The 27,934-nt window shown below is 31.9% G+C and overlaps 6 protein-coding genes and 1 long non-coding RNA gene across 10 annotated transcripts in view; 3 read left to right on the top strand and 4 right to left on the bottom strand.

Annotated features, from left to right (window-relative positions):
- The first annotated feature begins 160 nt into the window (after positions 1-160).
- On the top strand, positions 161-5,661 carry LOC138178124 (RNA-binding protein cabeza). Of its 3 annotated transcripts, none has more exons than XM_069109631.1 (8): positions 161-316; positions 1,105-1,467; positions 1,709-1,781; positions 2,834-2,862; positions 4,347-4,480; positions 4,574-4,920; positions 5,011-5,268; positions 5,352-5,661. In XM_069109631.1, exons 1-8 carry the CDS (start codon positions 304-306, stop codon positions 5,389-5,391), a joined length of 1,257 nt encoding a protein of 418 aa, XP_068965732.1. In that variant the 5' UTR covers positions 161-303; the 3' UTR covers positions 5,392-5,661. The 3 variants fall into 3 exon arrangements, with proteins under 3 accessions (XP_068965732.1, XP_068965731.1, XP_068965733.1); XM_069109630.1 differs by having other exon boundaries at positions 2,831-2,862; XM_069109632.1 differs by lacking the exons at positions 161-316; positions 2,834-2,862 and having other exon boundaries at positions 1,120-1,467.
- A 58-nt stretch (positions 5,662-5,719) lies between these two features.
- BI-1 (Bax Inhibitor-1) lies at positions 5,720-8,048 on the bottom strand. The gene is made up of 4 exons (XM_069109633.1): positions 7,864-8,048; positions 6,873-7,174; positions 6,418-6,743; positions 5,720-6,069 (listed from the first exon to the last, which is right to left on the bottom strand). The coding sequence occupies exons 1-4, from the start codon at positions 7,908-7,910 to the stop codon at positions 6,034-6,036; spliced, it is 711 nt and encodes a 236-aa protein (XP_068965734.1). The 5' UTR covers positions 7,911-8,048; the 3' UTR covers positions 5,720-6,033.
- Positions 8,049-8,528: 480 nt separating this feature from the next.
- Positions 8,529-11,109, top strand: LOC138178123 (uncharacterized). The gene is made up of 8 exons (XM_069109629.1): positions 8,529-8,762; positions 8,886-9,117; positions 9,203-9,300; positions 9,359-9,550; positions 9,641-9,768; positions 9,846-10,047; positions 10,117-10,385; positions 10,467-11,109. Exons 1-8 carry the CDS (start codon positions 8,529-8,531, stop codon positions 10,657-10,659), a joined length of 1,548 nt encoding a protein of 515 aa, XP_068965730.1. The 3' UTR covers positions 10,660-11,109.
- Positions 9,391-14,916, bottom strand: LOC138177996 (unconventional myosin-XIX). Its single transcript, XM_069109392.1, has 14 exons — positions 14,796-14,916; positions 14,663-14,732; positions 14,328-14,563; positions 13,919-14,248; positions 13,585-13,849; positions 13,253-13,516; positions 12,943-13,178; positions 12,693-12,869; positions 12,422-12,630; positions 12,204-12,355; positions 11,951-12,142; positions 11,289-11,893; positions 11,150-11,230; positions 9,391-11,085 (listed from the first exon to the last, which is right to left on the bottom strand). Exons 1-14 carry the CDS (start codon positions 14,811-14,813, stop codon positions 10,990-10,992), a joined length of 2,931 nt encoding a protein of 976 aa, XP_068965493.1. The 5' UTR covers positions 14,814-14,916; the 3' UTR covers positions 9,391-10,989.
- Positions 14,917-15,032: 116 nt separating this feature from the next.
- Positions 15,033-27,934, bottom strand: part of LOC138178120 (transducin beta-like protein 2) — a 62,921-nt gene continuing 50,019 nt past the window's right edge. The window contains exons 3-7 of the mRNA XM_069109618.1: positions 16,219-16,442; positions 15,959-16,145; positions 15,696-15,881; positions 15,435-15,617; positions 15,033-15,365 (exon numbers count right to left, since the gene is read on the bottom strand). Coding sequence (XP_068965719.1) covers positions 15,142-15,365; positions 15,435-15,617; positions 15,696-15,881; positions 15,959-16,145; positions 16,219-16,442 — 1,004 coding nt within the window. The 3' untranslated portion in view covers positions 15,033-15,141. The remainder of the gene's footprint in view (positions 15,366-15,434; positions 15,618-15,695; positions 15,882-15,958; positions 16,146-16,218; positions 16,443-27,934) is intronic.
- Positions 16,554-18,944, bottom strand: LOC138178122 (mRNA-capping enzyme). Its single transcript, XM_069109628.1, has one exon. It carries the CDS (start codon positions 18,541-18,543, stop codon positions 16,762-16,764), a length of 1,782 nt encoding a protein of 593 aa, XP_068965729.1. The 5' UTR covers positions 18,544-18,944; the 3' UTR covers positions 16,554-16,761.
- LOC138178130 (uncharacterized) lies at positions 19,089-21,404 on the top strand. Of its 2 annotated transcripts, XR_011172604.1 has the most exons (5): positions 19,089-19,511; positions 19,845-19,929; positions 20,065-20,096; positions 20,165-20,232; positions 21,269-21,404. It is a non-coding gene; the product is annotated as an uncharacterized LOC138178130 (long non-coding RNA). The 2 variants fall into 2 exon arrangements; XR_011172605.1 differs by lacking the exon at positions 19,845-19,929.

Raw genomic sequence — 27,934 nt, 5'->3', positions numbered from 1 at the left:
TAGTTTTGGAAATATTACATTGATAATTAAATATTATTTTCTACATAACAGTAGATAATTTCAAAGAATTTGTAAATAATACTACTATAGTCAACTAACAGTTTAAAATTCAACTCAGTAGCAACGCCATCTATTACAGAAGACTTCCGGTTGATATAGCCAATATCCGGTAGTGGGACGCTAAATTCTATCGTTGTACCATTGAGCGAAGACCGTTCAGATTCGTTGTTGGAAAATCGCTTCATTCCCGCCATTACGCGCTTTTTGTACCGTGTTGCAATTTGATCGCTGGAGGAAGGCACGATGACGGATACCCGTAAGTAAAAAAACCTCAAATTTTTACATTAAAACCTGTAATTCTCTGTACAATAGCAGAAAATTGATTTTTTATCAACCTAAGAGGATACTTTTCAATAAGAAATTTCTTGAATAGTGCGTGCTACTATAATTTGTTATATTGCCACGTTTGAAGCTCCTTTTACTATTTTATCTAATTTATAATGCGTTATTAAACTATTATTCGAAACTATATTTAAATATAAGTAATTGTATACAATTATGTAAAATGATGGGCTAGGATACAAATTTTAACGACCCTGATTTTCTGACTCCGTACATTTTCGCGTAAACTTATCGATCGGCATCCCAAGCGTCTCGTCCTACTTTTTTACTCCATTTTGTATAATTTGATATTTAAATGCCATTCTTATAATATATGTATCTTATATATAATAGCTAAATTTTTGTAATATTTCATCACAATTTGCATTATCCCGCGTATTTTTTGTTCAATCCGTAATGAAGTATGATTTACACCGCTAGTACCATGAATAAATTTTCGTTCATGCTATAATTATAATTATATTTTTAAGTTATAGAAGTAAGAATTACATTTGTTTCAAAGCACACATTTACTAGTAGATAAAATGTCAAATATAAAAAAATTTAACTAATGAAATGGTACATGATAAAAATAAATCTGAACATTGAAATATAATTTTTAATTTAAATTTTTCGCGTCATATTAATTAAAGTTTAATACAACAATTAAAGATTTTTATCAAATTCTACAATGATGCTTAATTTTTTTTATATGTGTCCTAGAGTATTCGAATTACCAACAACAGGGGTACAATCAGTACAGTCAGCCACCACCTTCTGGTGGTCAGGATACTTCGTATCCACCACCTTCTAGCAGTGGTGGTGGTGGTGGTGGTGGCTACAATCAATATAGTCAACCACCACCAAGTAGTGGAAGCAATTATGGCAGTGGTTACAACAGTTACAATTCCAGCGGTGGCCAAGACTACAATCAATCACAAAATCAAAACAGTTACCCAAATAGTTATGGCAGCGGAGGTGGCTCTGGAAATGGTAGCAGTAGCAATTATAGTGGCAGTTATGGTCATGGAGGTGGAGGCAGTGGAGGCTATAATCGTAATAGTTCTGGTGGAGGCTATGGTGGAGGTATTTTAAATATTATGACTAATTTAAATGTAATATAACTTTTACTTTGAAGATATGATTTGTTATATATATGTATATATATATGTATATATATATAACAAATTGAAGATATGATTTGTTATATATATATATTATATATATATTATATATATATATTATATATATGTTATATATATATTATATATATATATATATATATATATATATATATATATATATATATATATGTTTATGTACGTAGGTCAAGGAGGAGGTGGTGGCAGTAGATATGGAGATCGCGGGGGATACAGTGACCGCTCTGGCGGTAGCTACAAGTAAGTTTATTTCTTGTATTATTTATATATACATATATAATGAAGCGAAAAAAATATAAGGCCAATAAAAAAAAGTTGAATTATATATCAACAATATTAATCAATGAAGAGGTAAATATATTCATTGAAGTTAACAAGGTATGAAATGAAATTCTTATGACAGTAATGAAAACTTGTTGTCTCTTTGCAAATGGCTTTATGCCCATTGGGCGTTAATATGTTTGAAGTGTGCCTACAGGTTTAACACAGGTATAACTGGTAAAGGTATAAACAGGTTGTATATGACAAATGACGTAAGATGGTTATAATGTCTGGTACATACTGATTTATATTACATTAAGTGATAATATGATGTGTATACATAATGGTTTTGTATTGATTATACCTGTAAAGCGGTTTATACTGCCACTGGGGCCACTGTTGTCTGAATAGTACTAGTTAGGGTTATCGACTAGACAATCAAAAGACGCCTAAAGTTTCATATAACAGAGAGATTGCAGTTTATATAATAGAAATAGTATTATTATATAAGTTGGAGTTTTATTGAATATATTGGTGTTTCTTTAATATATTTTGTCTATTTTTCGTAATAGGATATTAATGTTGTACTAACATCACAGTTGTTTACCCAATATAATTCATAATTTTTTATTCCCATCTTTACTCTACTGATTTTATTATATATATGCTTCAAATATTAATTAATACGTAGTAATCTCTGTCAATACTCAGATAGAAGATTCATGTACATTTGACGCAAATAGGATAATCTCTTACGCAGGATTGTCTTGACCAATTTATTTCTCGCAAAGTTATTAATAACAGCTATGCAGAAAAAGAACACGATTTTTGCATGCCGTACGTAACGGACTAACATGACGATATACGGGACTTATCTGTAGTTTTAAGTAATATAGTGACCACCGACATTTAGACAGTAGGTACATCAAGAAGAGAGGTGGCGAGCAGCATTTGATTCGCCATGCATCGATCGATCGATCAGTCTGTCCATGAGTCAACTCATTGGTATATCTGCTTCTGTGTTTTAGCAGTGGCGGTGGCCGTGGTGGTTATAACAAAGGTAAATGCACCAGACTGTCTGTACTGGTCTGGTGCTATTCAAGCTTTCACTCTAATATTTAAAATCTAAATACTCGGTTACTCGTATTATATGAAAGGGCTGCTATGCAACATTGTTAGGGATTCATTTTTTCTGGTAATTAACACTCTGCCAGAATTCAGCAATCTAGTTTTAAAAAAGGTGTAAAAATACGTGATGATATTTTTTACTGCAGCATCATAAAGACTGCGTTGATCACCAATTGCTTTTTCAGTAAATATGTGTTAATTTTTTATGCGCTACTACATATTATAATATTTATAACAAGAGCAGGTAACGTTATTTTTTATTTAAGAGGCTACACATATTTAATTATACTAATTTGAAGTACAAATGCGCTATGCGCTTGGCACATTAAGTTTCATTTGTGTATGTATAAAAACGACCATGTTTATGTACGAGTTGTTTTATATAAAAAGAAACATTTAGAGGTATAAAATCTTTACCCTTAATCAGCACTTGTGCTGCTTACACTCCAATATCTTAATATTTTAAAATATAACTCAGGATAATATTAAGCAAATATAAAAGGCAGCTGGTGAATTAAATATCTACCTATCCCTAATTAATCAAGGCTTCCCAAAAATACAATATAGGGAAATGGTAAGAATAAAAATAATGTTGCAGCCCTTTTGTATGTTAAGCTGCAACCTTGTGTTCTCTACATATTGTTATATGCTACTAAGAATGTTAGGCCAATGAGTACTAATACTTTTGTTACTGCACGGGTCGAACAGAAAAAAAAGCCTTTGAATTGATAATTTTATACAAGGTATTGAAGACATAATAATATGTATATCAAATAATAGAGGTGTAATAAATGAACAAATTAAGAAAGCTTAAGTGTTGTCATGGGATATCACTTATTAGTAGGCAAGACAAAATTTATGTATCCTGAAACTAAAACTAATGTCAAAGTGATTGTATGTTTTTAAACATACATAAATTACAAAATTTTTGGTATATAATAATAGAAAAGAAGTTTCTTTTCACTTGGAAACACTATTTGTGGGTAATGGTCATTAAAGAAAGTAAGAGTTATTACATTTTCATTGTTACAATAAGTAATAACTTCTAAATATATTGGTAATACTACAAGAAGAAAGAGGAACAAAGTATTTAATTGCTTAAAATAATAGTGCTTAAGTTTACTTACCATTTTAAAATTATCTTAAATATGAAATGTAGATACATTAGGGAGAGGTATTTATATGGGATTTTCTTATAATATAAAAAAAAGCATACTAGATTAAAATTCCAAATGGTTTGCAAAATTTCATTCCTCCAAGGTGTACTGTGTTATTAGTTGTTTTTAACCCGATACAAAAGTTTTCCACTTGTTAGCTTAGACTTGAGTAGGTTTAGGGACAGTAGATTTGCAAGTATTATTCCTTACTTCAAGGAGTACTATGCTAGGTGAAATGTTAACTCCTATCAAATTACAGGGGGCTACGGTGACCGCGGTGGTGGCAACGATGGGATGGTTACACAAGAAGATACTATTTTTGTATCTGGTATGGATCCTTCAATTTCAGAAGAAGAAATTTGTCAACACTTTGGAGCCATTGGTATTATCAAGGTAAATTACTTCACTATATACAAATAATGATAGTAATCACAAAGTATATTATATAAATAAACATTTAACCTTAATATCTTTCAATGTGTACAGCATGACAAGCGGACAGGAAAACCGAAAGTGTGGATGTACAAAGATAAAAACACTGGTAAATCAAAAGGCGAAGCTACTGTAACTTACGATGATCAGAATGCTGCGCGTTCTGCGATAGACTGGTTTGATGGAAAAGAATTCAAAGGTCGAACTATAAAAGTACAAATTGCCCAGCACAAGAGCAGTTGGCAAGGTAATCGTAGTGGTGGAAGTCGTGGTGGAGGTGGTCGAGGTCGTGGAAGTGGTGGTTTTGGGAGCCGTGGAGGTGGCGGTGACAGAGATGATCATCATCGTGGTGGTGGTGGTGATGATCGACGTGATGGAGGTGGTCGTGGAGGAGATTGGAGGTACCGTTTCACTTTATCTATATAATGATATATATATAGTCTACTATAAATTAAATATTTTATAAATTTTGTTTTATATTGTTTAAATAGGTGTCCCAATCCGGAATGTGGTAATACAAACTTTGCTTGGAGGGACCAGTGTAACCTCTGCAAAAGTCTAAAACCAGAAGGTGCTGGTAGTAGCAGTGGGGGTGGAAGAGGAAATCGTGGCGGCGATCGAGGTGGTCGAGGAGGCTTCAGAAGTGACAGGGGTGGTCGAGGTGGAGATAGGGGTGGTCGAGGAGGCTTCCGTGGTGGAGATAGGGGTGGAAGAGGCGGACGAGGTGGTCCAATGAGAGGCGGTGGAGGGTTGGTTCCTATAATTATTTAGTTGTACTAGATGTGTCATTGAAAATAACAAATTGTCATTAATTTTTCTTGTGTCATTTCAGCCGAGGAGACAGAGATAGGGATCGTCAGCGCCCTTACTAAATGTAATTTATAAAGTGATTGATAAATAAATCACTTATTGACGTATTGTACACAATTTGTACACAATCTTAATGTATGTAAATTTGTCATAACACAGAAATCATGTGTTACACTTCATTATCATCGATTTGTTTTCTCGTACATTTTTTATATATTCACAACAATCGATGTGTGACGTGTAATTTTTGTGTTTTATATACGTATGTAAATGATCGTCATATGTATAAGGTTACATTTTAATAAATAAGACTCCAATTCTCTAACACTAAATCTTATATTATTTTTTGTATTTACAAATACCATTTTTAGACATAAAAAAAGACTAGGAACGCTGGGAAATTTTGTTTATTGAAAGATAAAAATATAGTACAATAAATTTATGTCTATTTATGTATACATGTATATAAATCTAATAAATAATTGGAAAAAGAAATGATAACTAAGTAATTTGAAACAAATACATTGCGTTTTTATGGCGAACGTATGCCTAAAAATTTTCCGATGTAATGAATAAGCTGTATTTATTTTAATTCATATTATCATAGTAAATATACGTTTTACATATGGATAGATAGGATGAAGACGTCTAGTTCATGGATTTACTTGAATGGTATGATATCTTACAGCTTCCTTTGCTCTCATTTAATCTCTGCGTTTACGTTGATCTTTTAATATTTCCTATAATGGAGTAAAAGAATAATAGGTATTAGTTCACATTCATTTCATCACAGTAACCCACACTTATCACATACTAGGAAATTTACATTGTACATAGTCATTGTAGTTCTTAACTATTCTATCTCTATTAGTTTGTATATTGAGTTCAAAATTTATGAAGATTAATATGATTGTGATGAGTTAGGACTTAAAAGAATTCTAAGTAGAATTTTCATAAATTTGTATTCTTTGTACCAGTAAGATATATGTGGATTGGTTAATTATATTTTTTGCAAAATGGAATTAGAACAGTTAAGAATTAGGACGACATATAGAATAATATTTGTATATATTGTTTCTAACTTTTACCTTCTGTGTAAGGATTATGAGGAGGTGACGGAAAATGTTGACAAAATCTACAAATAGATCTAGAGAATGTAGAATGAAATCTTTGCTACCCATGTGGAATTTTTCAATAATCAATTGTGTATCATAAATAACAAAACCACACATTAAAAACAGTCCAATATATAAATAGGCTTGGTAGAAAATGGTCCAACGTAAAAATAGATTGACAAATGAAAACAAAACCATAATATTCAGCAAGCTAATTAAGGTACCACCAAGATATAACCAACGTCCTCTTTCAGCCAAAAGGGAGGAAATACTGAATGATACAAATATAACAATTGTTCCTGAAAAAATAATGATGTTAAACATTGATATAGTTTAATGGTAATCCAATAACCATAACATGATATCACAATATGTAATAACAATAATAGATACATTTTCAAAGATAAATTTAAATAACAATAACTTACCAATCAGTGCAGTTACTATAACAGTTGGATTGACACTCATAACCAATTGAAGTAAAGGACCCAGACCAAGCCCAGAAAAGAATGCAAATCCCAGGAGATAGCTAAGTCGTAACTTTTGATTTTTTCCATTGTCTGGTGTATTAATTAAAGTAAAAAGCAGACCCAATGTACCAAGAGTCGTTAACAAATTGGCTCGCAAGAGCTCTGAGAACATGTGAATGTAAACTCCCCCAGCAGCTGATAGCATTGACATGGACAGACATCCATAGACATTTTTCAAGTGTTGCCTAACTGGGGGTTCCCTGCAATCATAAATCTTTATCACATTTTCTACATATTTGGGAATCCTTTGTAAGGAAAATGAAAAATTTTATAAATACATTAAGTATAGTCTTAGACTTTGGTCTTAGATGATAGGGTGTGGTATTAAGATTATAGCAATAGCTAAAATTAATAGTTTAAATGAGATTTAAGAAACGAATAAAATGTGTAAGAAAAAATAGATAAGATTCAAGACGATTCGTAAAGAAAAGTATAATTATAACTTTACAAAGACATTCACGCTCGATGTACTTACTTACTCGTAACACGTCATACATACTATGCTCGCAAAAAAAAGTTTCACTACATGAAATATTCACATTAATGAAGTTCTCGAATATACATACATGTTTGAAGGTCACACAACATACCAGTAACGCAGATAAGAGAAAAACGCATATCACGATAAATAATTTTATTCAAAGGTGCGTCGCAAAAAAGATACAGTCGATTTTTATAAAACGAAACGTTTCTTTAACGACTTCCTAGTTACATCATCGTAAATCAATGTATTTTAGAAATCGCGATATAAATGTAATAATAATGAAAAATCAATAGGAAAGAAAATATTAAAGTAAAAATTATAGAAAAGTAAATCTGAGAAAAATATCTTCTCGATAGAAATGTTCATAGTTCGACAAAAAATATTCAACAGAAAAGATATACGTACAATTTCTTAGTGAAAGAGTTCACAAATGTGTTCAATACTGCTGCCATAATTTCGTTGCTTTACAAATACACCGTAATAAGACACAATTCGTTAAATGCTGTTGTTTTCCAACTAATGTACTTGTACAAATCGAGAATAATCATAAACCCTTGAAGTAGACTCCGCTTCGTGGACACGTCAGTGATATTTCTGTGCGTAAATTTTGTCGACACTTCCGATTGGTCGACGTGCCTCTCGAAATTTTATGAAACGTCAGCTTTCACGTGACAATGATGGAGGATGTATTGTTTCGTAAAATAGACAAGAAAAGAAGAAAACTTCTGGCGAGTAATGGCGACATCTTCAGGACGAAATTTTAATTTTTAGGCTTTATAGTTGCTATATTGTGTGTAAATAACATCCGTCTGTCTGACAATATGTATATATGTAACAAATTTACATTTATTGTTTAGTTTGTAATAGGATTTTGATAAAATTTAATAAAGGAAACCGTTACTTTTATATCGAATTAATTGATTATCGTCTTTTATTAAACGTTATTAAAACATATATCTTGTAAAACAATTAGAAGAAATTATAATGTGTGATACAATTTCCATTTCGTCAGCCATATTGTTTTAAAATCATTGTAGACGAAATATTTATAGTTTGTATAATCTCAAATCATGAAAGAGATGTTAACAAATCAAACTAGTTCAGGATATAGTAACCCTTTCGTTAATAATAATGGAGACAGCAACAGCAACAATACAAACGATAATAATACAAGGAGATATGCTGTTCTTAGTACAGACTGGATATCTGCAATTGGAGAAGAACTGGGAATGCATCCTTTACCAGATTCTTTATTAAAAAGACTCGCAGAAGATGCCTCGTATCGACTTAGAGAAGTTCTACATGTATATTAGTTTTATACATATATTATTATATCTGGAATTATTATTAAATTTACTCTTAAAAAAAATATATGTATATAATACATGTTTATCGTTAGAATGAAGCTGATAGAAATTCATTTTTAGAAATGTGTAACAAGATTAAAACATAGCAAAAGAAAACGTCTAACGCCTACAGATGTAAACGCTGTGATTACCAATTTATGTGATGTAGATCCAGTATTAGGAGCACCAGAATCTCTACCAGAATACCATACAGAAGCAAAAGTCTTTGTTCCTAATGAACGTATTGTTAATCTAGTACAAAAAATAAATGACCCACTTAACATATCGCAAACTAGTGTACCCTTCATTCAAGGTATACCTTACTTATTTATTAATTAATTTATTAATTTAATTATATTCTAACATTATTTGCAATTTATCAATAACACATTCAACAGAATCGGAAATATGTGATACCAGACTAACAGAAGCAAGAAATAATTATGCAAAACGCGCATTAAAAACATTATTTAATGGATCTCAGAAAACATTTCAGGTATGATATATTCAACTATGTGATCTGTTATAAATATTATAACATACACAATTTATAGGTTCTAATTAATGATTGTGCCACTAATGTTCATTTGAGTGGAGAAGGAGTAATTGATAAATTAATGTCTATTGCTAGATCTATGATAATTTCGAATAATGTGCAATACACAAGAGTATCAACAAGAACATGCCAACTTATTATTGCAATTGCAAGCAACAGTGAAGCTGTTTATCCATATCACTTAACTTCGGTAATATTCTACAGTAAGATCATATGAATTATACTAATTGATTTATGGATAAACGGATATTTTAAGACCTCTAATATTTTTTTATTACAGGTTGATAAGTTAACTGAATTGTTATTGGAATTACTTTTAGGACAGAGTTTCATAAATCCAAACCTTGAAGCACTCTTTAAAGATTGCACGCTAAAATTAATGCTTCGTTGGCCATCTATTGCTGATAAGTAAATAAATTATTATACACTTAGACGTTATTCAGTAATGATTATCTTGTTATAAAATCGATTTTTATTGTTCAAAGATATATCCCCATGTTGGAGAACGTACTCTTAAAGGAAGAAAAGGTAGATATAAATGGTAATAAGAAAAATATTTTGGTTATGGAGCTACTAGCTAGTATTCAGCCTTTGATGCTTTTCCAACAAGAGATAGGCTCTCCACTCTCAGTACATACTGTTTTAAAATTTGCCTTACCTGGTTCTATCCTGTGGCAAAAAATAGCTGTAAGCTAACTTTAAAATATATTTTCTTACATTATTTCTTTCCATTGCTAATGTATCTTTCAATTATAGCTTAGTATTTGTGCTCTTATAAAATCACAAGCTCATACTTTAGATATTGAAGCTTTCATGGAACATTATGGAGATTCTTTACTACCATATTTACCATTTCGTTATAAAAGCACGGTAAATGGTTATAAAAAACCTATTTCTCTTCCTATCACTGTCAAAAGTAAAATAAAATATGTTAAAGTTAGGCCAGTAATAAGTAATCGGCTGTTATGGGATCGACAAACAGCATTTCCTGATTCTACATTACGAGGTCCACGACGAGAAATAAGGTATGCAACTATATTAGATTTATCAATTAGATAGAGTAAGTATTTTCGTATGTATTTTTTTATATTGCAATACAATTTTAGATTTGCCTTCGCCGGTGGACGACCGGTACCATCTAGTAATTTAAGGCGTGTTAGTTTGAGAGCGAATTATCAGATTTTAAGAAGTGAACTACAAGCTACGCTTGCTCTAGTAGCATCACGAAGGTTATTAGTACTTAAAGATAAAAGAAAGAGGTCATTCGATATTTATAATCTATTATACGGTTATTTATAAATTTGTATGTCTCAGTGTGTATGACTTAAATAATAATTTTACGTTTACATTCGAATAGCCTTTGATACAAACAAATATTATTTTTTAAAAGATTTCATTTGGTTTCAAAATACATATAAACATCATAATATTTTCTCGTTAAAGGGAGAAAACATTATTTCACATTTATACATAAAGTTTAAGGTTTGTTATTTATAACCCTACTTATAGTAGTACGTTTTTATAACAATAGCTTCTGTATATTGCTGAAAACTATAACTTATATTTATTAAATTAGCAATAAGAAAAAGACTGAAGCCATAACCTCACCGAAAAAATTGACCCTGTCTGTTAAAGACAGTCTTGTAACCCTTGCGGTAATACACTACGTGGTAATATATGCGAATTAATCAAACATGTAGCCCGAGTATGCATCCTTATCGGTATCTGAAATAAATATTTTTACCATCAGTGTTGTTTTTCAACATTATCACAATTTTAAAATACATACTGTAGCAAGCTGTCGTCGACTTAAAATTCGATTCTTATAAAAAAGTAAACAGGAATCTATTTCAATAGTAACAATTTTGTCCTGAAAACAATACATTTTTAGTACATTAAAATTATACTAAGATATCAAAAATACCAACCTTTTCGCAATACATAGGATATCTTTTTTCATTGATATTCTTTACAGAGTCTATATTCATTAAAGAACTATGTAATGCTAAACGCTGTTTCAATAAATTATTGTTATTGTCATTACAATTATCATCTACCATATCATTGTACATATGAAAGTCTTTACCATGTTCAAGTTTTGGAAAATAATCAGAATTGATCGTTTTTATAAATTTTATAGTATTATTTTCAAAGTAAGTTTTAGTTTGTATATCACTGAGTTGATATCTAAGGTTAATTATTTTTGGCCAATTTTTAAGGACATACACTTTTCCAAAAATATTTAGCATCTCCGGCCAGTTATTCTTATTTTCATTCTTATATTCTGAATAAGTTTCATTCAGACTTTTATTTATATTCTTATTTTTATCTTCCTTATTTTCCATTACCAGATTTAGATGACTTGTTTTCTTATTGTTCTGAGCGACTGGAGCTTCCTCCAAAGAATTTGACGTTTTCAATTCACTTTCAAGCATAATTTTGACAGTTGTATTGTCTTTGTTTATGTTGTATATATTTTGTATTGAAAAGTTAGTTCCCAAATATTTTGAGATGGCTGGTATTATTTTACGTCCTGTGAAAAGAATTTTGTGAAAAGAACAAAAAAGTATATGTAAGATGTTATACTTACTATGCTTTATCCAAAACGTTTTTATTTTATTAGCATATTTTATACGATAATTCCTTCTATAGGATTCTAATTTAAGAAAAATAGGCTCTGTTAAAAATATCAACTGCTTTCCAAAATGAACCTGTGTTTGTAGATCTTTCTTAGGTACAATTGACTCCAGAATCAGTTTACATTTGTCGAGATCAATCATTTCTGTTAAAAATTATTTCCATTTCTATACCTAAATAAATAAACAAGTATCTGCACTACCTACCCATAGGCTTTCTCGAGTAACGAACATAAAAATCTTGATGACGTAAACGAATAGGATATTTACATTTAGCTAAAGGTAAAGCATCAAAAATACCAATACATGCCAATTGTTTTTGGAAGTTTTTACGATCCCATTCATTATTTATCGATCGACTGAAAAAATTAATTATTAAATACAAGGATATCATAGAAAAGTAATTGTAGAAAAACATATATTACTTTGGTTTAACACATCGTACGTAATGCAAGTCACATTTTCTAAGTTCCTTAATAAGTGTATCCATATTATATTTTAATTTAGCTAACATAGTTTTTTTTGTAATAGATCCCTTTACAATATGCAAATATTGTTCCTCTCCAAAATTGATTAAGGAACGAAGAAATTTATTCTTACTTGTACTAAAAATTAGAGATATTTCATTTGGAACCTATAAGAAATTTTTAAAATTGTTAATAATTTTTATTCTGAATCGTAAAATATATTTAATACCTTATCTGTATTTTTAGACAGTAAATCTTCTATAGAATATGTAACAGGACCAGAGTAATGTTCTATAATGAAGTTTCCTTCTTTCTCACTTAAAAATTTTTTTTGTGCATTGTGTAAATTTTTACATACTGATTGAATTATTGTTAATATATCAATAACTACTGGTGATTGACAAGCCTGTAATATAATAACCACAGTATCACTGCAATGATAACTTTTATATACAGTTAAATATATATATTTTACATACATCATTCAAGGTCAAAAATAAATTTTCTTCAATAACGTTTAGACGTTCTTTGTATAAATTGATAGTATGTGAAGGATTGCAAATTTTAATAAAACCTTCCTCTTGTAAATCATTACGATTATTTTCCACACAAGTTTCTATGAAATATTGTTGCATTTTCTCATTAGCATAATTTACACAAAGTTGTTCTATTCCGTTTTTAGTAAACGATTCGAAACCAAAGATATCTAGTATGCCTAAAAAGGATATATACGTATATATGTACATTATTTGACAAGACTTCAATATAAAATTCAGTGTTGTAGCATACCAAGCCATTGTGAATATTGTTGTTTTAAAGACAAAGTTTTATTTGCATGATTTAAGATCCAATGAAAAAGAAGATCGTACATATATCTAATTATACTATGTAATCTGTTGCGGCACGCATCAACAGTAACAAGGTGTCGATGATACGAGGTGTGTTTCCGCCAAGTACTTTGTGGATTTATGAGAATAGTAGTAAGTAATTCCATGATAGTATCTTCAGTTAAAGAACTAAGAATACAAGTACTTTTTAGAGCTTCCTTTGATTCTACAAATATGGTTATATAAAATTTCTCATTCTTGTGTCATATGTATAGGATAAGTAGTGCAACATACTATTATTACTAAAATCAATTGCACATATTTCACCATCTTCTCTAAATTTAATATTTCCCATATGAATCAATAAGGCAAGAACTTGAAAAATGTTCTTTTTTTGATCAGATTTGAAATCCAATATATCCAATGCGTTCAGAGTATCTTGGAAACTTTCTTGAAAATATTTCTTCTTATTGCAATCTATAACATTTAATATATCATAATATTTATCTTTAGATAAATTAAAAATTTCAAGTTCTGTAGGTGACATTCCAAATATCATCTGAAATATATTTTTTTAGTATTTCTTACAGATACTTTTAGCTGCATAAGAATATGTAATAAATCAAACCTGATAAAAAATTTGAAAATTGCTTGAACCTCTTGTTACTCTATTTCTTTCTAAGAGAAACGAGTTAATAGTTGCACCAGAAATAATTCCACTTTTATAATGAAGTTTTACAAGTTGTCCATGTCTTGAACTTATTTCATTTTTTTCAGTACAGGCAGTTGTAAAAGTAGATATCAAACGACAAGCGTCTGTAATTCTTAGCATAATATTGTGTGCACAATCTCCTTGAGATAATTGTACTGACCATTTGTTAATATTACTAAGAAATTCTAGACATTTGCAAGCATTGAATGTTTTTCCTGTTCCAGTTTCTCCACTTATAACAATTACCTTAATATATAATATACTGATAAGTTTGAAAAGAAAATCAATGTCTTTTATGATGATCTATCTCTTCTAAATGTTCTACCTGAGCATTTCGTCCATGTTCTTTGATAAGATTGTAATGTGCCTTAGCAGCAACAGCAAATATGTGAGGATTTGCTTCATACGTAGTATGAGACATATCAATATGTTTATTAAATTCTGAAGAATTATACAAATGAGATGTTGATACTTCATTGTTAGGATTTAATGTCAGGAGTAGTGAACCAATCCATGTATAAATTTGACCACGTTGTAATCTTTGTAATAGAAAATCTATAACTGAGAAAGAAACATTATTTGTGAAATGCTTTTTGTTATTTTATTGTTTGATAAAAAGTATTCAAGGCTTTTATACAGAAATAGCATATGCATACATACTAATGTTTTCATCTTCTGGTAAAGTACCTAAATCGGTAATGAAATCCCATCCGGCTTGGGAAATTGGTTGCTGTAAAATGTATATAATATATAAGAAAATGCGATACAAATGATATTTTCATTAATGACAAACCTCTTCTGTTGCTGGCATAACGTTCTCCACATCTATCACTGGCAATATGAATAAACGAAATAATGTTGTCAGAAACAAATATTTATTTGCTCAAGGTCAAAAAAGTTCACATATCGGTTTCTTCCCGCATTATTCAAAACTATAACTTCTACTTAGATGACGTAATTTACGTTACAAAAACAATAAAGTTCTTTAAACATATCAAATGTTTTTAATTTATTATTATAAACAAATGACTTCACGTATGAATCTCTTTATTCAAATACATTAGAAAATTATATTACAAATAATTCTTTAAATGCAATTTTAAAATTATTTGTCTTTAAAAAAGTTTATGTTTAATTCATTAAGGACGCTTCTCTTCCATTGCTTGAAGAAACTTTCTGTTATTTTGAATAAGTTTCTCCAAACGTTCCTTTGTAGCTGAAGTTTGCTTTTGTGTAAGTTTACGTCTTGCAGATTCGATTGCCACTCGATAACCAGCAACATTGTGGAAAACTTTTATATGTCTATCTCCAGCAACTAAAACATATTCTCCCACAGCATCAAATGCTAGGCTCGTAATAGGTCCTGTAATGTAATATTATATGTATATAAATATAAAAAAGGCAGTATTTATATATTATAATGAAAAAATACCCAGAAAAATATCTTCTATGGTAGTATCCAACAAGCCAGTAATTGTAGAATAAAAACTTAACGAAGATCCATGAGCTATCGCTAAAACTTCAGTATTAGGAGATAACGCAATATTAGCTGTTATTGTACTTTCCCATGGTCCAGTTTGAAGTATATGAGGATCCTCTCCTTTTTCGAATTCAACTATATACATATAAATTGGCAAATGTAACACAATTTGACACAAAAATAATTTACGAAAAGAATACCTCAATTTATTACTTTTTATATCGTATAAACGATAAGTTTCATCTTTTGATACAGTAGCCATACAACTACTATCAGCACTGAAAGTAAAATCAAGTATTCCAGATGAGTGACCAGCAAGATCGAAAGCCTTTACTACTTGTTTGAATTCTCCTGATTTACTAAATACTACTTCCCATATGTTTGCATCTGGAGTGAACCCTAAATAATAAAATATCATTAATGAGACATGGAGTAAGTGTTAGTTAGAGCTAAGATAAAATATTCTAAAGAATTACCGGATGTACCGACGAAACGTCCACAAGGTGATATTCGTGCTCGATAGGTCGATCCAAGATGCAATTCTATAGTTGCAAGAACTTGTCCTTTAAGGTCCCATACTACAAGGTCGTTCATTTTACTGCATGTAATAATATATTTTCCTGTACATGCAATATCCATGCCAACGACATCTTCTGTATGCCGCTAAAAAATTAATAATAAAGGATATAAAATTTATGTATAAAAAGATAATATAATAGAGATATTTAGTACATACCTTTGGAAATTCTAAAGCTTTAATTGCAGAGGCTAAGGTACCATCTGGTTTCTTGGAAATTTTATAAACTTCGATAGTATTTGCTACAGCTTTATGAATGAGAAAAGCTTTACCATCAGGAGACCAACGTACTAATGTCGCATGATCGAATTCTATATTAACACGTAGCGATCTTTTTTCTTTTATTGTCAATTCTTTTGTGCACCATAACAAAACAGTCCTATCTGAAAAATTAGAGATCACAGTCTTACAAAACTATTCTAACGAAAGACGTAAAATAATTCTGACAAGGAAAGGATTAGGTGATAAGTATCTTATACAAGACCAAAAACACATTTAATTTATTACAGAGTATCTTTATTGAGCGAACAATTTAAAATTGTTAAAGTTTTACAGCAACTGAAACAAGTTTCAATACAATACAAGTACAATAGGCTAGATACATGTATTTCATGCTTATAGACCAATTAAAATCTCACAATAAGCCTACCATTTCTTAAATCTTAAATACATTATAGTATCATTAAAACTATGTGTAGTCAGTTATATGTTACGTTTTTTATTTGGAGGTGGCATAAGATCAGAATCATCTATTAGAAATCGGTGCCTATTAATATAATCTAAAAGTCGTTCAGTTGTTATGGGTTTTATAATGCTTTTGCATACAGATTGAGCCGTATTGTACGAATTAGGAAATGATTTATCAGTTCTTTCACGCATGAAAACCCATTGGCCATTTTCAAATTTACATTCAATAATTGCATTATTTAAATCTTTTATTTGTTTGGTAACTTTCATTTTGTCAAATGGTTCTTTCATACCACCTACATAGAGATAGCCAATTTTCTTTGGAAGAATTCCTTCTCCAGATTCTGTAATTATTTTTAATCTAAAATCAACAGAATTCTGTGACAAGGGTTTCCATTTTAAAACATCTGGTGAAAGCCCTGGACAATAGGGTTCCTTAGCAGGTTGAAATATTAAACCATCAGGTTCATGGCCTAGTTGTTTGGCAAATTTTTCACTTAATAAATTAGCAGCTTGTGTCACATCCCAAAAATGTTTTAATCGTACTGAAAAGGGTTCCATTTCTTTTCTCAATTTTCCTTCCTTCATTGCTCTATGTCTGCCACCTATAATTTCTCGTTCAATGATGCAAGAACGCTCAGGATGGAATGGTAATTTGCTAATATCTTTGCCATCGTACATCACTACATCATAAACTAAGTATCTTGGATATTCTTTACCATTTGCCTTGTCAATCACCATTTCACCATCCAATAATGTATCTTTAAGAGTTCTAGATATGTCTTTTGGATGTGGAAAAGTCATTCCATTAACTTGAAATACACTATTATCTCTATCTACAAAATAAATTTCTCCATCTGCTTGAATCATCATCATATACCTGGTCCCATCTGCTTTCCATGAAACTCTATATGGTTTTTCATGTAGCAATCTAATATTATCTTCATCCATAGAAACTGGCTGAGAACCTGGAAATCCAGTTGATTTCCAAGAACAAATACCTTGAACACGTCTCTGTATTCCACTTAATTTTCTATCCTCTAAAATAGGAGTTACTCCAGGTACACCAGCCATGAATATGGGATTTTTGTTATTAAACTCACGCCTCCTTTTTTTATTGGGTACGTCTTGATTATAATTATCATTATCAGCACTAGTGCCTTCATCTGTATCTTCTACATTGGAATCATCATATTCTAAGCACCAAGCTGGTCTAGGAGCAGGATCAGGAGCATCCTCCACATCATCATATCTCCTAAATAATTCTTGAATATAATCGGCTTTATATATGCCTGGTGGTCTTGCAGTAGCAAATTCTGCCAAACCAGCATCAACGCTAGTACCATCAGTTTCTACTAAATAACTAATTATAAGGAAGCCAGTTCTATTAAAACCATGCGTGCAATGAACACCAATAACTTCCAACGGGTTAAACGATATAAAATTTCTGCAAATTTGCACAAAAATTCTTGTTTGTTCTTCAGTGGGAGTTTCACCGTGACCTCTGCACTGCAACTTTAAATATTTGCAACCATACGCTTCTAAACTTTCCTTGTCATAAAATCTCGTAGTGTTGGTTAGATCAATCCATAGACCTAATTTTATTTTCTGACTCTTTAACGATGCGAATAACATATCCACTGAGAAACGACATTCTTCTGGCACTTGGCTATCAAATGCAGACGATAGCGGAGTCTTGAAAGCGAGAAATTTATTCTGTATTAGTTTTACTGCTTTCCGTGGACAATGAAGCCATCGGGGCGGAATTGGCCCTTTGCTTTCGTTCCTACTTGACATTTTATCGCGTTTCTCTTTCTTATAAAATTAATTTTCTATAACTTCTAGTCTATTAATCAATTTTTATAAACGAGAGACACTGAAAATCAACAACATGGAAACATGAAAAATACAGTATTATAACCTTATATTTATATTTATTTTTCCAAGCACATTCGTTTCTCTATTTCTTCGTACACACGTAATAGGTTAATTTCTTCAAACTTGTCATTTATGCCAGTAACATCACAAAGTAGATGTTCAATTAATTTGACAATAAGATACACAAATTTTGCTTCCAAATACGTTCTAAACAACGGAACAGCTGTTGCTAGCGTCCACTGAACGCCATTACAGGCTTTCACAATTTCGACTTGTAGCAAACTTCTCGATAAGTCGATGAAACGTATCGATATTCAATAGAATCGACTTCACTTTCCGAAATTTAAATTTATAAATTTACATTTATAAATTAATTTTTATACATTTATAAATTAATTAAATGCATTTTTAAATTAAAATTTGCCATATAATCAATACTATTCTTGAATTGATATTGCTGACATACACGCTCACACATGTAAATAAATATTACGTTGACATTTTTTTTGTTGTAGGATCATTATATGCAATGGTATAAACAACGATTAATTAAAAGTAACAATTTTATTTTACTCCAAGTTACCTTGACAAATAACTTCAAGTATGTCTAAATTAATTCTTTCTTCCTATACCTGTATCCGCGGTTAAAAACGTTATTCAAGGTCATCGTTGGTTAAATCAACTAAAGTACAAGCACGAAGGTGAAGAGCAAGGTGAGGTCCCTCGCTCAAACAGCGGGGGAAATTATGCTCATAGGAAACGAATAATTCGTCCCTGATGTTTCACGTATCACTGATTCGACGGTCAAATATCTAGCACATTGCCCAACACGTTAAATACAAAAACTTAGATGCTCGGTACTATTAATTATCAACGATGAGAAACTTGTAAGATCATTAAAAAATATATTAACCAGTAAATTAATATACTGATATATATAATCATCTATAAATTCTTATTTTTCATTTCGTTAAATACGTGTGCTACCGCACAAAAATATGTAGATACTTTCTTTATTTTTAACGGCGTGTAACAATTATAGTTACAAAGATATTAGTATTAGTTATTAGGTTATAAATATATTCAAGGCGATTTTTTTCTTCGTTAAAGTTACCGTGAAATAATAAATCGTGATATGATAAAATTTACTTTTAGAAATTAATATGCGATCAAAGAAAAATCGTCATCTGTAAATGACAACCTTTATCTTTTTGAGACAGTTTTAGTTTTTAACGAATTTGTCATCCTCAATTCGTTTGATCGTCGACCTATAGATAAAACAAAAATGATTCTTCGTAATTAATAGTAAGTCTATCGTGATTTTGTAATTTTATCAATGATATCTAAAATTAGTCAACATTTCGATCAATTGCCCATTCTATCTAATTTTAATATACTCTTGCGTAATAAATCCTGAAATAAAGAATGTATGTTCTATAGGTATATTTATTCATTTCACAAGAAGATAATAGGTAAGTATTGTTTTTGATCATTAGTTTGCCATTAATTCAAATATTTTAATAATACCCGTGTATTACAGAAGCATGCAAAAGCTATGTCTAATATAAAAACGAAGTTGAAATTGATCTTGAAATGGAATATCACAAGGTACGTATAAACATTGTGTCCACACATACGTATTAATTGCAAATCGATAGAATATGAAATACGAGTATGTATTACTTTCTCGAAGATCTAAAATATAATTGCTGTAGATTGTACAAATGGAAATGCAGAGCTCTGTCTCGAGTTTCTCGGAGAAAGCGTGACCGGGGTGAACGAGAGTAGCACATTGCAATAAAACGCTACTCGACGTTAATATACGAGTAGCTAAATATAAGTCGTTCCCTTGTGGTTCACCCACGCTATGCGTTCGATTTTGATACACGTAAATTTTTACCAGCTCAACGTAACCTTTCCCAACATCATACCTTGAGTGATCAATATATTTTTATAATTTATCAATTTTCAATTTAGTCACGACTCGTAATTTAATATAAAATTAAACATCTTATTCTCTTGGAGAACGTAACCTTCGACATAACGTGTTTTCATTCGATCGATATATTGTTTAATAAAGACGGAAAATCAACAATTGGGGTTAGGTTAGGGTTAGGTTTTGGAATTGTGTCAGTGATGAAACGTGAACTTTTCTGTCAACGATCTCAAATCTCTCGATTACCGCAATAATTTCCAAATGCAAATCAATAATTTCAATAATATTATAATATTGTTGCATTTTTCTAAGAACAGCACGGACATTTTTATACAATATATAACGAATATAGTAGTCTTTTTCGCGAAACAAAGCTATATACTATATTCTATGAGTAAAAATGAGAGTAGTCATATAAACGTAGACTTATAAAATACGAACTAATAACGGATTAATGTTTTCTTTAATGAAGATTATGAAGACTACACGGGAAAAAGAATGAATTCGTTTTTGTTGATTTTCTGGCTTTAATATTTTCGTGGCCGAAAGAAAGTACTTCAACATGAAATAGTTGAAGAAAGGAATAATTTAATAGGTTTGATGTTATGCAAATATGCAATTATCATGTTAATTTCATACTACTTTATAATATTAGTCTCTATATATGTATATATAGTTATCGTTATTAATACTGTTTAAATATTCAAGAGGGTGACAAGAACATCTAGACTAGACCAGCAACAAAGACTAGCTTTTGGCCCTCAGGATCGTTGGATATTATGCCACTGGAGGATGTTTATTTGTGGGGAATGTTATAGGACAAAATTTACGTGACAAGAGTTAATACATGTTAGGAATTAATGCAAAAATTCGTAACTCATTAATCGAAATTAGAGGAAATCAACAAGAAATTCAAAATCTCATGAATTTAATTTTTACATATTTTGGAATGGAATTAATACATGTAAGTATCGCCAATCTGTTTCTATTTTTCATCGAAGAGAAAACCAATCCCTTGTTGTTTAGTATTTGTAGTAACTTTTAAGGCATTCACAAGTTTACGTTTATATAACATGTTTTTCTTACGTTTATCCATAGAATAAGCAAGCTAGCATCGCTCCATGGGAAATTCTGCGATATATAAATATTATACAGAGATACTTATGGCATTTTGAGAAAAATGCAATGGAATATTGCAATGTTGTTAGAAACTATTTATCCTGCAAGAGGACAAATTCTGTTCATTGAATATAGTATTCTCTAATAGAGCAAGTCAGGAATTGATGTAACGTCGGATCCTACATTTCGCAATCCACGAACAAACGATGAGCCACGTTCGTGTCTTCCGTTTGATTTCTCAATCGACAATGGCCTAACCTACCTACGGAATATTTAATGTTCTCGTCTCTAGCGAGTCTATGGTGACAACGTTTTTCTTTCTATCGACAGTCAGCAAAAATCCAAAGTTTCTTCTTTCTTCAGCATTTCATCTCCCTCCGTCTGACACTGTAAACGAACCACAAGGATATTCTTCATCGTTGACAACCGCAAGGACTTCATGAAATTTGAAAAAGTAGGACATCAATCGTAATCGCTTTGTCAATAGTGAGAAATTGCCTTAAATGTGCAAATGTTTAAAACCTTGCTGATACGACGAACAAACAGAATATTTTTCGATTTCGCAAAGATCAAAGAACTTCATCTTACGTACACTACACTCGATCATAAGTAAGAAGAGACATACGAGTACGATCGTTTCTATTTGGATGAAATTTTACGTTGTCCTCTAACAAGATCGCTCCCGGACATTTCCACGTGTATTACCACTAGCGCTCAAAAACATTCGAACACTGGCTTATCTTTGATAAAATGTACTTTAATTACAAGATTAAAGACGGATCAGACTGTAATAATTTTGTAATTAGAATTTGTAAAAGAAGTATTTTTCTTTATAAAATCCTCCTTAGTCTGTCTCATAAATCCGAAAGTAAAGAGTTTGTCAAGTGGCAAAACAGTTTTATAAGATCTGATAATTGTAAATGCCAATTTTATTACCACGCATTGACTTCTGAAAATCAATCTAATCGCATATACGAATATTGGTGATCGTAAAGAGCAAGATTAAAGACGGATCAGACTGTAATAATTTTGTTCTTTACGATCATCAATGTTCGTATATGCGATTAGATTGATTTTCAGAAGTCAATGCGTGGTAATAAAATTTATGAGACGGATTAAGGAGGATTTTATAAACAGAAATATTTCTGACGTTGATTGATATCGAGCACTTTTGACGGTCGATTTTAGCCAACTTCTTGTAAAATTTGGTTACCGCTCTTATTATTAGAAAAAGAAATAAATTAATTTAAATGCAATTTACATGGTGAATTAACTGCTATGTTCGACACGCTTGATTTCGTTCTTTTCTAGAAGGAGAAATTTTGAAGAAAGTCGATAAAATCGTGCTAACGAAGAATCACGCGATGGTATAATGCTTCATGAACGAGCGCGTCCAACAGGCTAACAAAGTTATTTAGCTAATGAGAATAATTAGTAGCTCGGAAAATTGAACGACGCACTGGAATCACGATATTTATAAAGATTTAAAAGTAGACGTTGATCTCGTTTCCGATTAATAATTCGAATAATAATACGCTAAAAAGCTTCATTTGTCGAAAATAATAAGATTTTGGGCTTTTGCGCGTTGCTTTGTTTTCTGTAACAATGTACACTTTTATCGCTCGGCCTTTAATCAAAATGTTCCGTCCACGATTTCGAAACTGGAGAAAACACGTTTTATCGTGTTCTTTGTCCCATGCTTGTTTCTCTAATTATGAAAAAATGCTAGACGGGACATTTTAATTAAGAAGAGAAGAAGACATCGATGAAATATTAAAACGAGTACAGCATGTTTTCTTAGCCTATAGGATACTATAGTGATAGTAATTATTCGAATCTAATCGCTATCTAGTCGGTTACAATTCGTCATCCTGTTATTGTCTACCCATTTCCTTTGTTTTCGTTCGCGTGAAACTTTTATATCGTTATCAAAGCAATGAAAAAATACGCGGATTAGACAAAATTTTAGCGGAACTTTCCTATCGTCTATCGAGAAAAGAGCCATAATTTTCAAAGCAGCATGTCGCGAGCGATGAAGGTGGAGAAAGTTCCTGTCCTCCCTTGCGTCTCCTCGTCGCTGTTGCCATTTCTACCGTAGGAAACGCTTCCTTGAGGCCCCGGTTCGGCAACCCACGCGCCTTATCCGAAGAAAGAAAGTTGTTGCGCCGCACGAAACCTGCACATTTTCTCTCCGTAACCTGGCTCCTATCTCCGCCGACATGCCCTGATTAAAGCAGCATCCTCTCTTTTTCTTCCTTCGCACTTCGCGAAGCTCGTTCGTCCGACACCATCTTCTTGTACGAGCAGAGACCTCGATTTGACGGTCAGAAGCGCGATCGCGCTAATAGTTATTCTATTTTTACAGACGAGGATTTCGAGTTTGCGGAGGAGCCACGAGTAGTGACGAGGCCCGAAACACTTACAATTGCTTCGAATCCATATGTGTAACGAAAGATTTGAATCGCTTCGAATATGATTCGAAGCCTGGATTCTTGAAAGTCTCGAACTCGTGACTAGTCACGAGTTACCCAATGCAAGAAAAAAACAGACGCGTCGCGTCTTCGAATAGTAATCGCGCAGCGCGTATTATATTTAATACCGAGGTATTATTAAAGGATTCGAAGAACGGTTTACCGTTGGGTATAGTGATAACGAGAGAATCTTGCGAAATACATATATAGGTACTTGTCAGATAGACGATAACGAAATATGAAATTTGTTGTTTCGTGGCTGGCATATTGAGAACGTAGTTGAGTAAGGGAAAGGAGTAATATGGATAAAGAATAACAATTGCCTTGAATATGTATATTTCTAATATTGCATATGAGTTGGCTCTGCACGGGCGCGTTAAAACTAATTAAACTAAATAATTAAAACTAATTGTAAGTAGTATTTATTTGAACTAAAAAGCTTAACGAACCATTACAACCATAAAGATTTACAAATAAAAGAAACGAAAGACAAAGCCAATAAACATGCTACAAATACAGTGCACGCCAACAGCGACATCCTAACGCAGAAGCGACATAGCTCGTATGTACGTTGTATGGATTTGCGTAGATTGAAAAGGAGAAAACCTCAAGACCTCATTACAAACGACACATAAAAATCCAACGAGGAGCTTCCAACGGGAAGCAACCTCAATTATGCCAACCGCTCGCCTAACTCAAGAAGCTACCTACTGATTTATTAGATAACTTTTTTATAAAGACCTTACCCCCTCAAGGTTCTGGGGTAAGCGCCGTGCGATCCTTCATAATCCTTTACTTAATTTAAGTTTTATACTTTACCTTACTTAATCTTCAAAAAAAGGGGGGGGAGGGGGAGAAAATAAACGTAATATTTATACATATTCAATATCGAAACCAAATATTTAAAAACCTGACATCCATTGCAATAGTTTTATTTCGAATTCTGTAGACTTAAGAACAGCAGGGCTGAACGATCAGTGGAATTATAAAATCCTATGATTTCCAATGTAAAGTCAAATAATTTTAACGGTATAGTTGATCCATCTGGGCGTCCTCGGTGACGTTTTTCAGCATAGAAAATCAAATAAATCATCGAATGGTGCCAGCTAGCGTTACTTGGTATCTCATACATTGTATAATTCGACCTTGGAAGCTTCTAACATGTTTACGCGTTAAATCTCTAGCGGGGAGATCGGTCGACCGATCATTCACCTCGAATGTCCGTTTCTTCGAGGCAAAATTGGCAGGTTCAACAACCGGGCGGCAACGTACTTACATCGCTGCCGTTAATAAGAGGCAGCAGTTCGATGCTGTCGTGAAGGATAAATTTAAAAGAGAGGCAACGCCTCCGAAAATGTCCCTGACCCGCGTAAAAACCTTCCCAGTGTCCAGCACGAGGGCACGAGCACACGTTTACCATAATTCCTCTGCTTCAGTAGTTATACATACAGTACTGTGCAAGAGTCTTAGATCACCCACGATAATGATCTCATGACGACGATAACAATGATATTTAAAAAAAATACTTTCATGTGATGTCACGCAGAAATGAATCTGCGATTTACGGATGTATTTGAATTTAAATTTTGTGAACATTATCGTATGGTATCGATCGAATCAATCAATCAATTTTCTGAGAATCTGAAGATACTTCAACTTGTAAAAGTATCGTTCTCTTAATTTCTATCTGTATTCTTTTCTATGATACGTTTCCACGACTTGAAGAAATATAATTAATTTCTTATAATAAAAAAAGCAGTCATCTTATAAAAAATAGCAGTCGATATAATCATGATTCTCAGTTATCATGCAAATTACGAGAAGCTGGTCGGGATTTCATAAAAACTGTGACGGAAAAAAGACCTTGACGTTTTGAAACACGGAATGATTCAGAAGGAAGCTTATCGTACCACGAAGAGACGAAGGAAACTCGTACATTGCGTCGGAGCGTCTATTTTCAACGAAATCGATAGGATTTACGCAATAATATCAAAAATCGAATTTTTCCCGATACGGTTCGTTAGAACCAATTGTCCAATGGTTTAAAAAAGAAGTTTCCAGAATGTCACTCGAAAGATTACGAAGATCCACGTGGAAATTTCGTAAGGTGCTAGGCAATAGAACATCTACTATCGTCTTCATACGGATAAACTAGCTTTTTTCTGAATATCTCTCTTTCTCTTGTTCTATCGTCCAAAAATTCGTTCAAAACACTCGCTGATAAGAAGAAAAAAGCAACGAATACTTACGTATATACTTACACGTAGTGACTCGCGAAAGTATTCAACAACATTTCTTGAAATGTTGTATTAGCATTGTAATACATATAATCATGAATATAATCATTAGCAATGTGATTCTTACCTGGTACTTACGCGGCTTAGATTTCACGGCGATCAAGTAAGAAAATATCATATCGGAAAGATCGATTCGAAGAGTATCGTAAAGTGAACGATATCGACCAGAGATTGTTAATATCGTGAACGAAGCAAGCTGATTGAGAGAACTCGAAAGAAACGCCATGAATCTCTTTATAATTGTATGCAAAACGTTTCAATACTACAGCGGAACGTCTGAGACGTTGAAAACTCACGGTCGTCCCTAGGAGGCCACGAAATTTATTTCAACGTGGTGTATAAAGGCCGACGAATATCTAGATGAACATTTGTCACTGTAACCTCGACGTATGACACACGAAATAATACCGTACTTTTTCTTTTACCTCCTAGATCTGTTTGATCTTGCAGAAATATTTGAGGAAATGTTCACCGGAAATGACAAACAAATGCGTTATAGTAGATTGTTTATGATTGTGCGATCGTCCTTATCTTGAGATCCCAAAGATACCGATATTAAAAGTCGTAATTTTATCGTCTTTGTTTTTGCACAAGTATCACTAGGTATTACAAGTGTTACGACACAATCGTTGAGCATTTGAGGAAAGAACGTTTCTTCGACGAACAACGGAAGATCTTTGGACAGAAATTCGGCGCACGTCTGTATTCTCGAGGTTTGATTGTTTGGCGGCTGGTTTCTTGCCGAGGTATTAAATATACCTCATAACGTTTTTTTTATCTAATAAAAAATTTTTATCTAAAGTATATTAATAAAAAATGTCCACCTTCGTAAATTAAAATTTTTTACCCAGGAGATATTCTAATAAAAGATGTCTATCTCTGCAATCGGAAAGTTTTCATCTAAAGTATCGTGATAAAATTTTTCCACTTAAAATATTCTAATAAAAAATGTCCATCCTTGTAAACAAAAAGATTCTCATTTTCTTTTCAGCTATTTTTAGACGATCGATCAACTAACTGTGCGGGTTATCCCATTTCAATTTCTCTATAGTCAAATATCTCGAAAGATACGAGAAGTATAAAAAAAATGTTTCAAACGAAAGTTGTAGCATATTGTAGCATATTTGACGTTATGGAGACATTGAAAAATCTTTTACAGATGGTCAACTTAGAATTTCTTAATTCGAACCTATATTTTTATGTACATCGTTTTAGCTCACATCGAGCTCACGTCACATTCGAGCATCACATGTCTTCGAAACTCTACCAAATCGTATTTTCTGCATAGCTTGTTCTCGAACTATAACTGTTCAAATTTGATATGTCGCCGGCATTAACGCAATCCACTGTACACTTGTACGAAGGTTGCACAGCCGGACTTTGTACATCGCGCTAGCTCGAAAAAGAGCCGACTTTATTTGTATATATGTGTTTCACTACATATAATATTCCCTTATAAGCGAAATGTAAACCTTGTTCAGCGTGGT

The sequence above is a fragment of the Bombus flavifrons genome, chromosome 3 (assembly GCF_040668555.2).
Source record: "Bombus flavifrons isolate JBK064 chromosome 3, iyBomFlav1_principal, whole genome shotgun sequence".
In the NCBI taxonomy this organism is placed as follows: Eukaryota; Metazoa; Arthropoda; class Insecta; order Hymenoptera; family Apidae; genus Bombus; species Bombus flavifrons.
This window is presented reverse-complemented; position numbering and strand designations above follow the sequence as displayed.

Excerpts from the sequence above, each read along its gene's own strand:
- LOC138178122 (XM_069109628.1), bottom strand. The coding sequence starts at position 18,543 with ATGTCAAGTAGGAACGAAAGCAAAGGGCCAATTCCGCCCCGATGGCTT.
- LOC138177996 (XM_069109392.1), bottom strand. Across the intron at positions 13,850-13,918 it reads ATTTTCAAATTTTTTATCAG|ATGATATTTGGAATGTCACC; the intron begins GTTTGATTTATT and ends AATATATTTCAG. Across the intron at positions 12,631-12,692 it reads TGTCTAAAAATACAGATAAG|GTTCCAAATGAAATATCTCT; the intron begins GTATTAAATATA and ends AATTTCTTATAG.
- BI-1 (XM_069109633.1), bottom strand. The coding sequence starts at position 7,910 with ATGGCAGCAGTATTGAACACATTTGTGAACTCTTTCACTAAGAAATT. Across the intron at positions 6,744-6,872 it reads TATAGTAACTGCACTGATTG|GAACAATTGTTATATTTGTA; the intron begins GTAAGTTATTGT and ends TTATTTTTTCAG. Across the intron at positions 6,070-6,417 it reads TCATAATCCTTACACAGAAG|GAAATATTAAAAGATCAACG; the intron begins GTAAAAGTTAGA and ends ACTCCATTATAG.
- LOC138178123 (XM_069109629.1), top strand. The coding sequence starts at position 8,529 with ATGAAAGAGATGTTAACAAATCAAACTAGTTCAGGATATAGTAACCCT. Across the intron at positions 8,763-8,885 it reads GACTTAGAGAAGTTCTACAT|AAATGTGTAACAAGATTAAA; the intron begins GTATATTAGTTT and ends ATTCATTTTTAG. Across the intron at positions 9,551-9,640 it reads ATCCATATCACTTAACTTCG|GTTGATAAGTTAACTGAATT; the intron begins GTAATATTCTAC and ends TTTTTATTACAG.
- LOC138178124 (XM_069109630.1), top strand. Across the intron at positions 1,782-2,830 it reads CGCTCTGGCGGTAGCTACAA|CAGTGGCGGTGGCCGTGGTG; the intron begins GTAAGTTTATTT and ends TCTGTGTTTTAG. Across the intron at positions 2,863-4,346 it reads CCGTGGTGGTTATAACAAAG|GGGGCTACGGTGACCGCGGT; the intron begins GTAAATGCACCA and ends ATCAAATTACAG.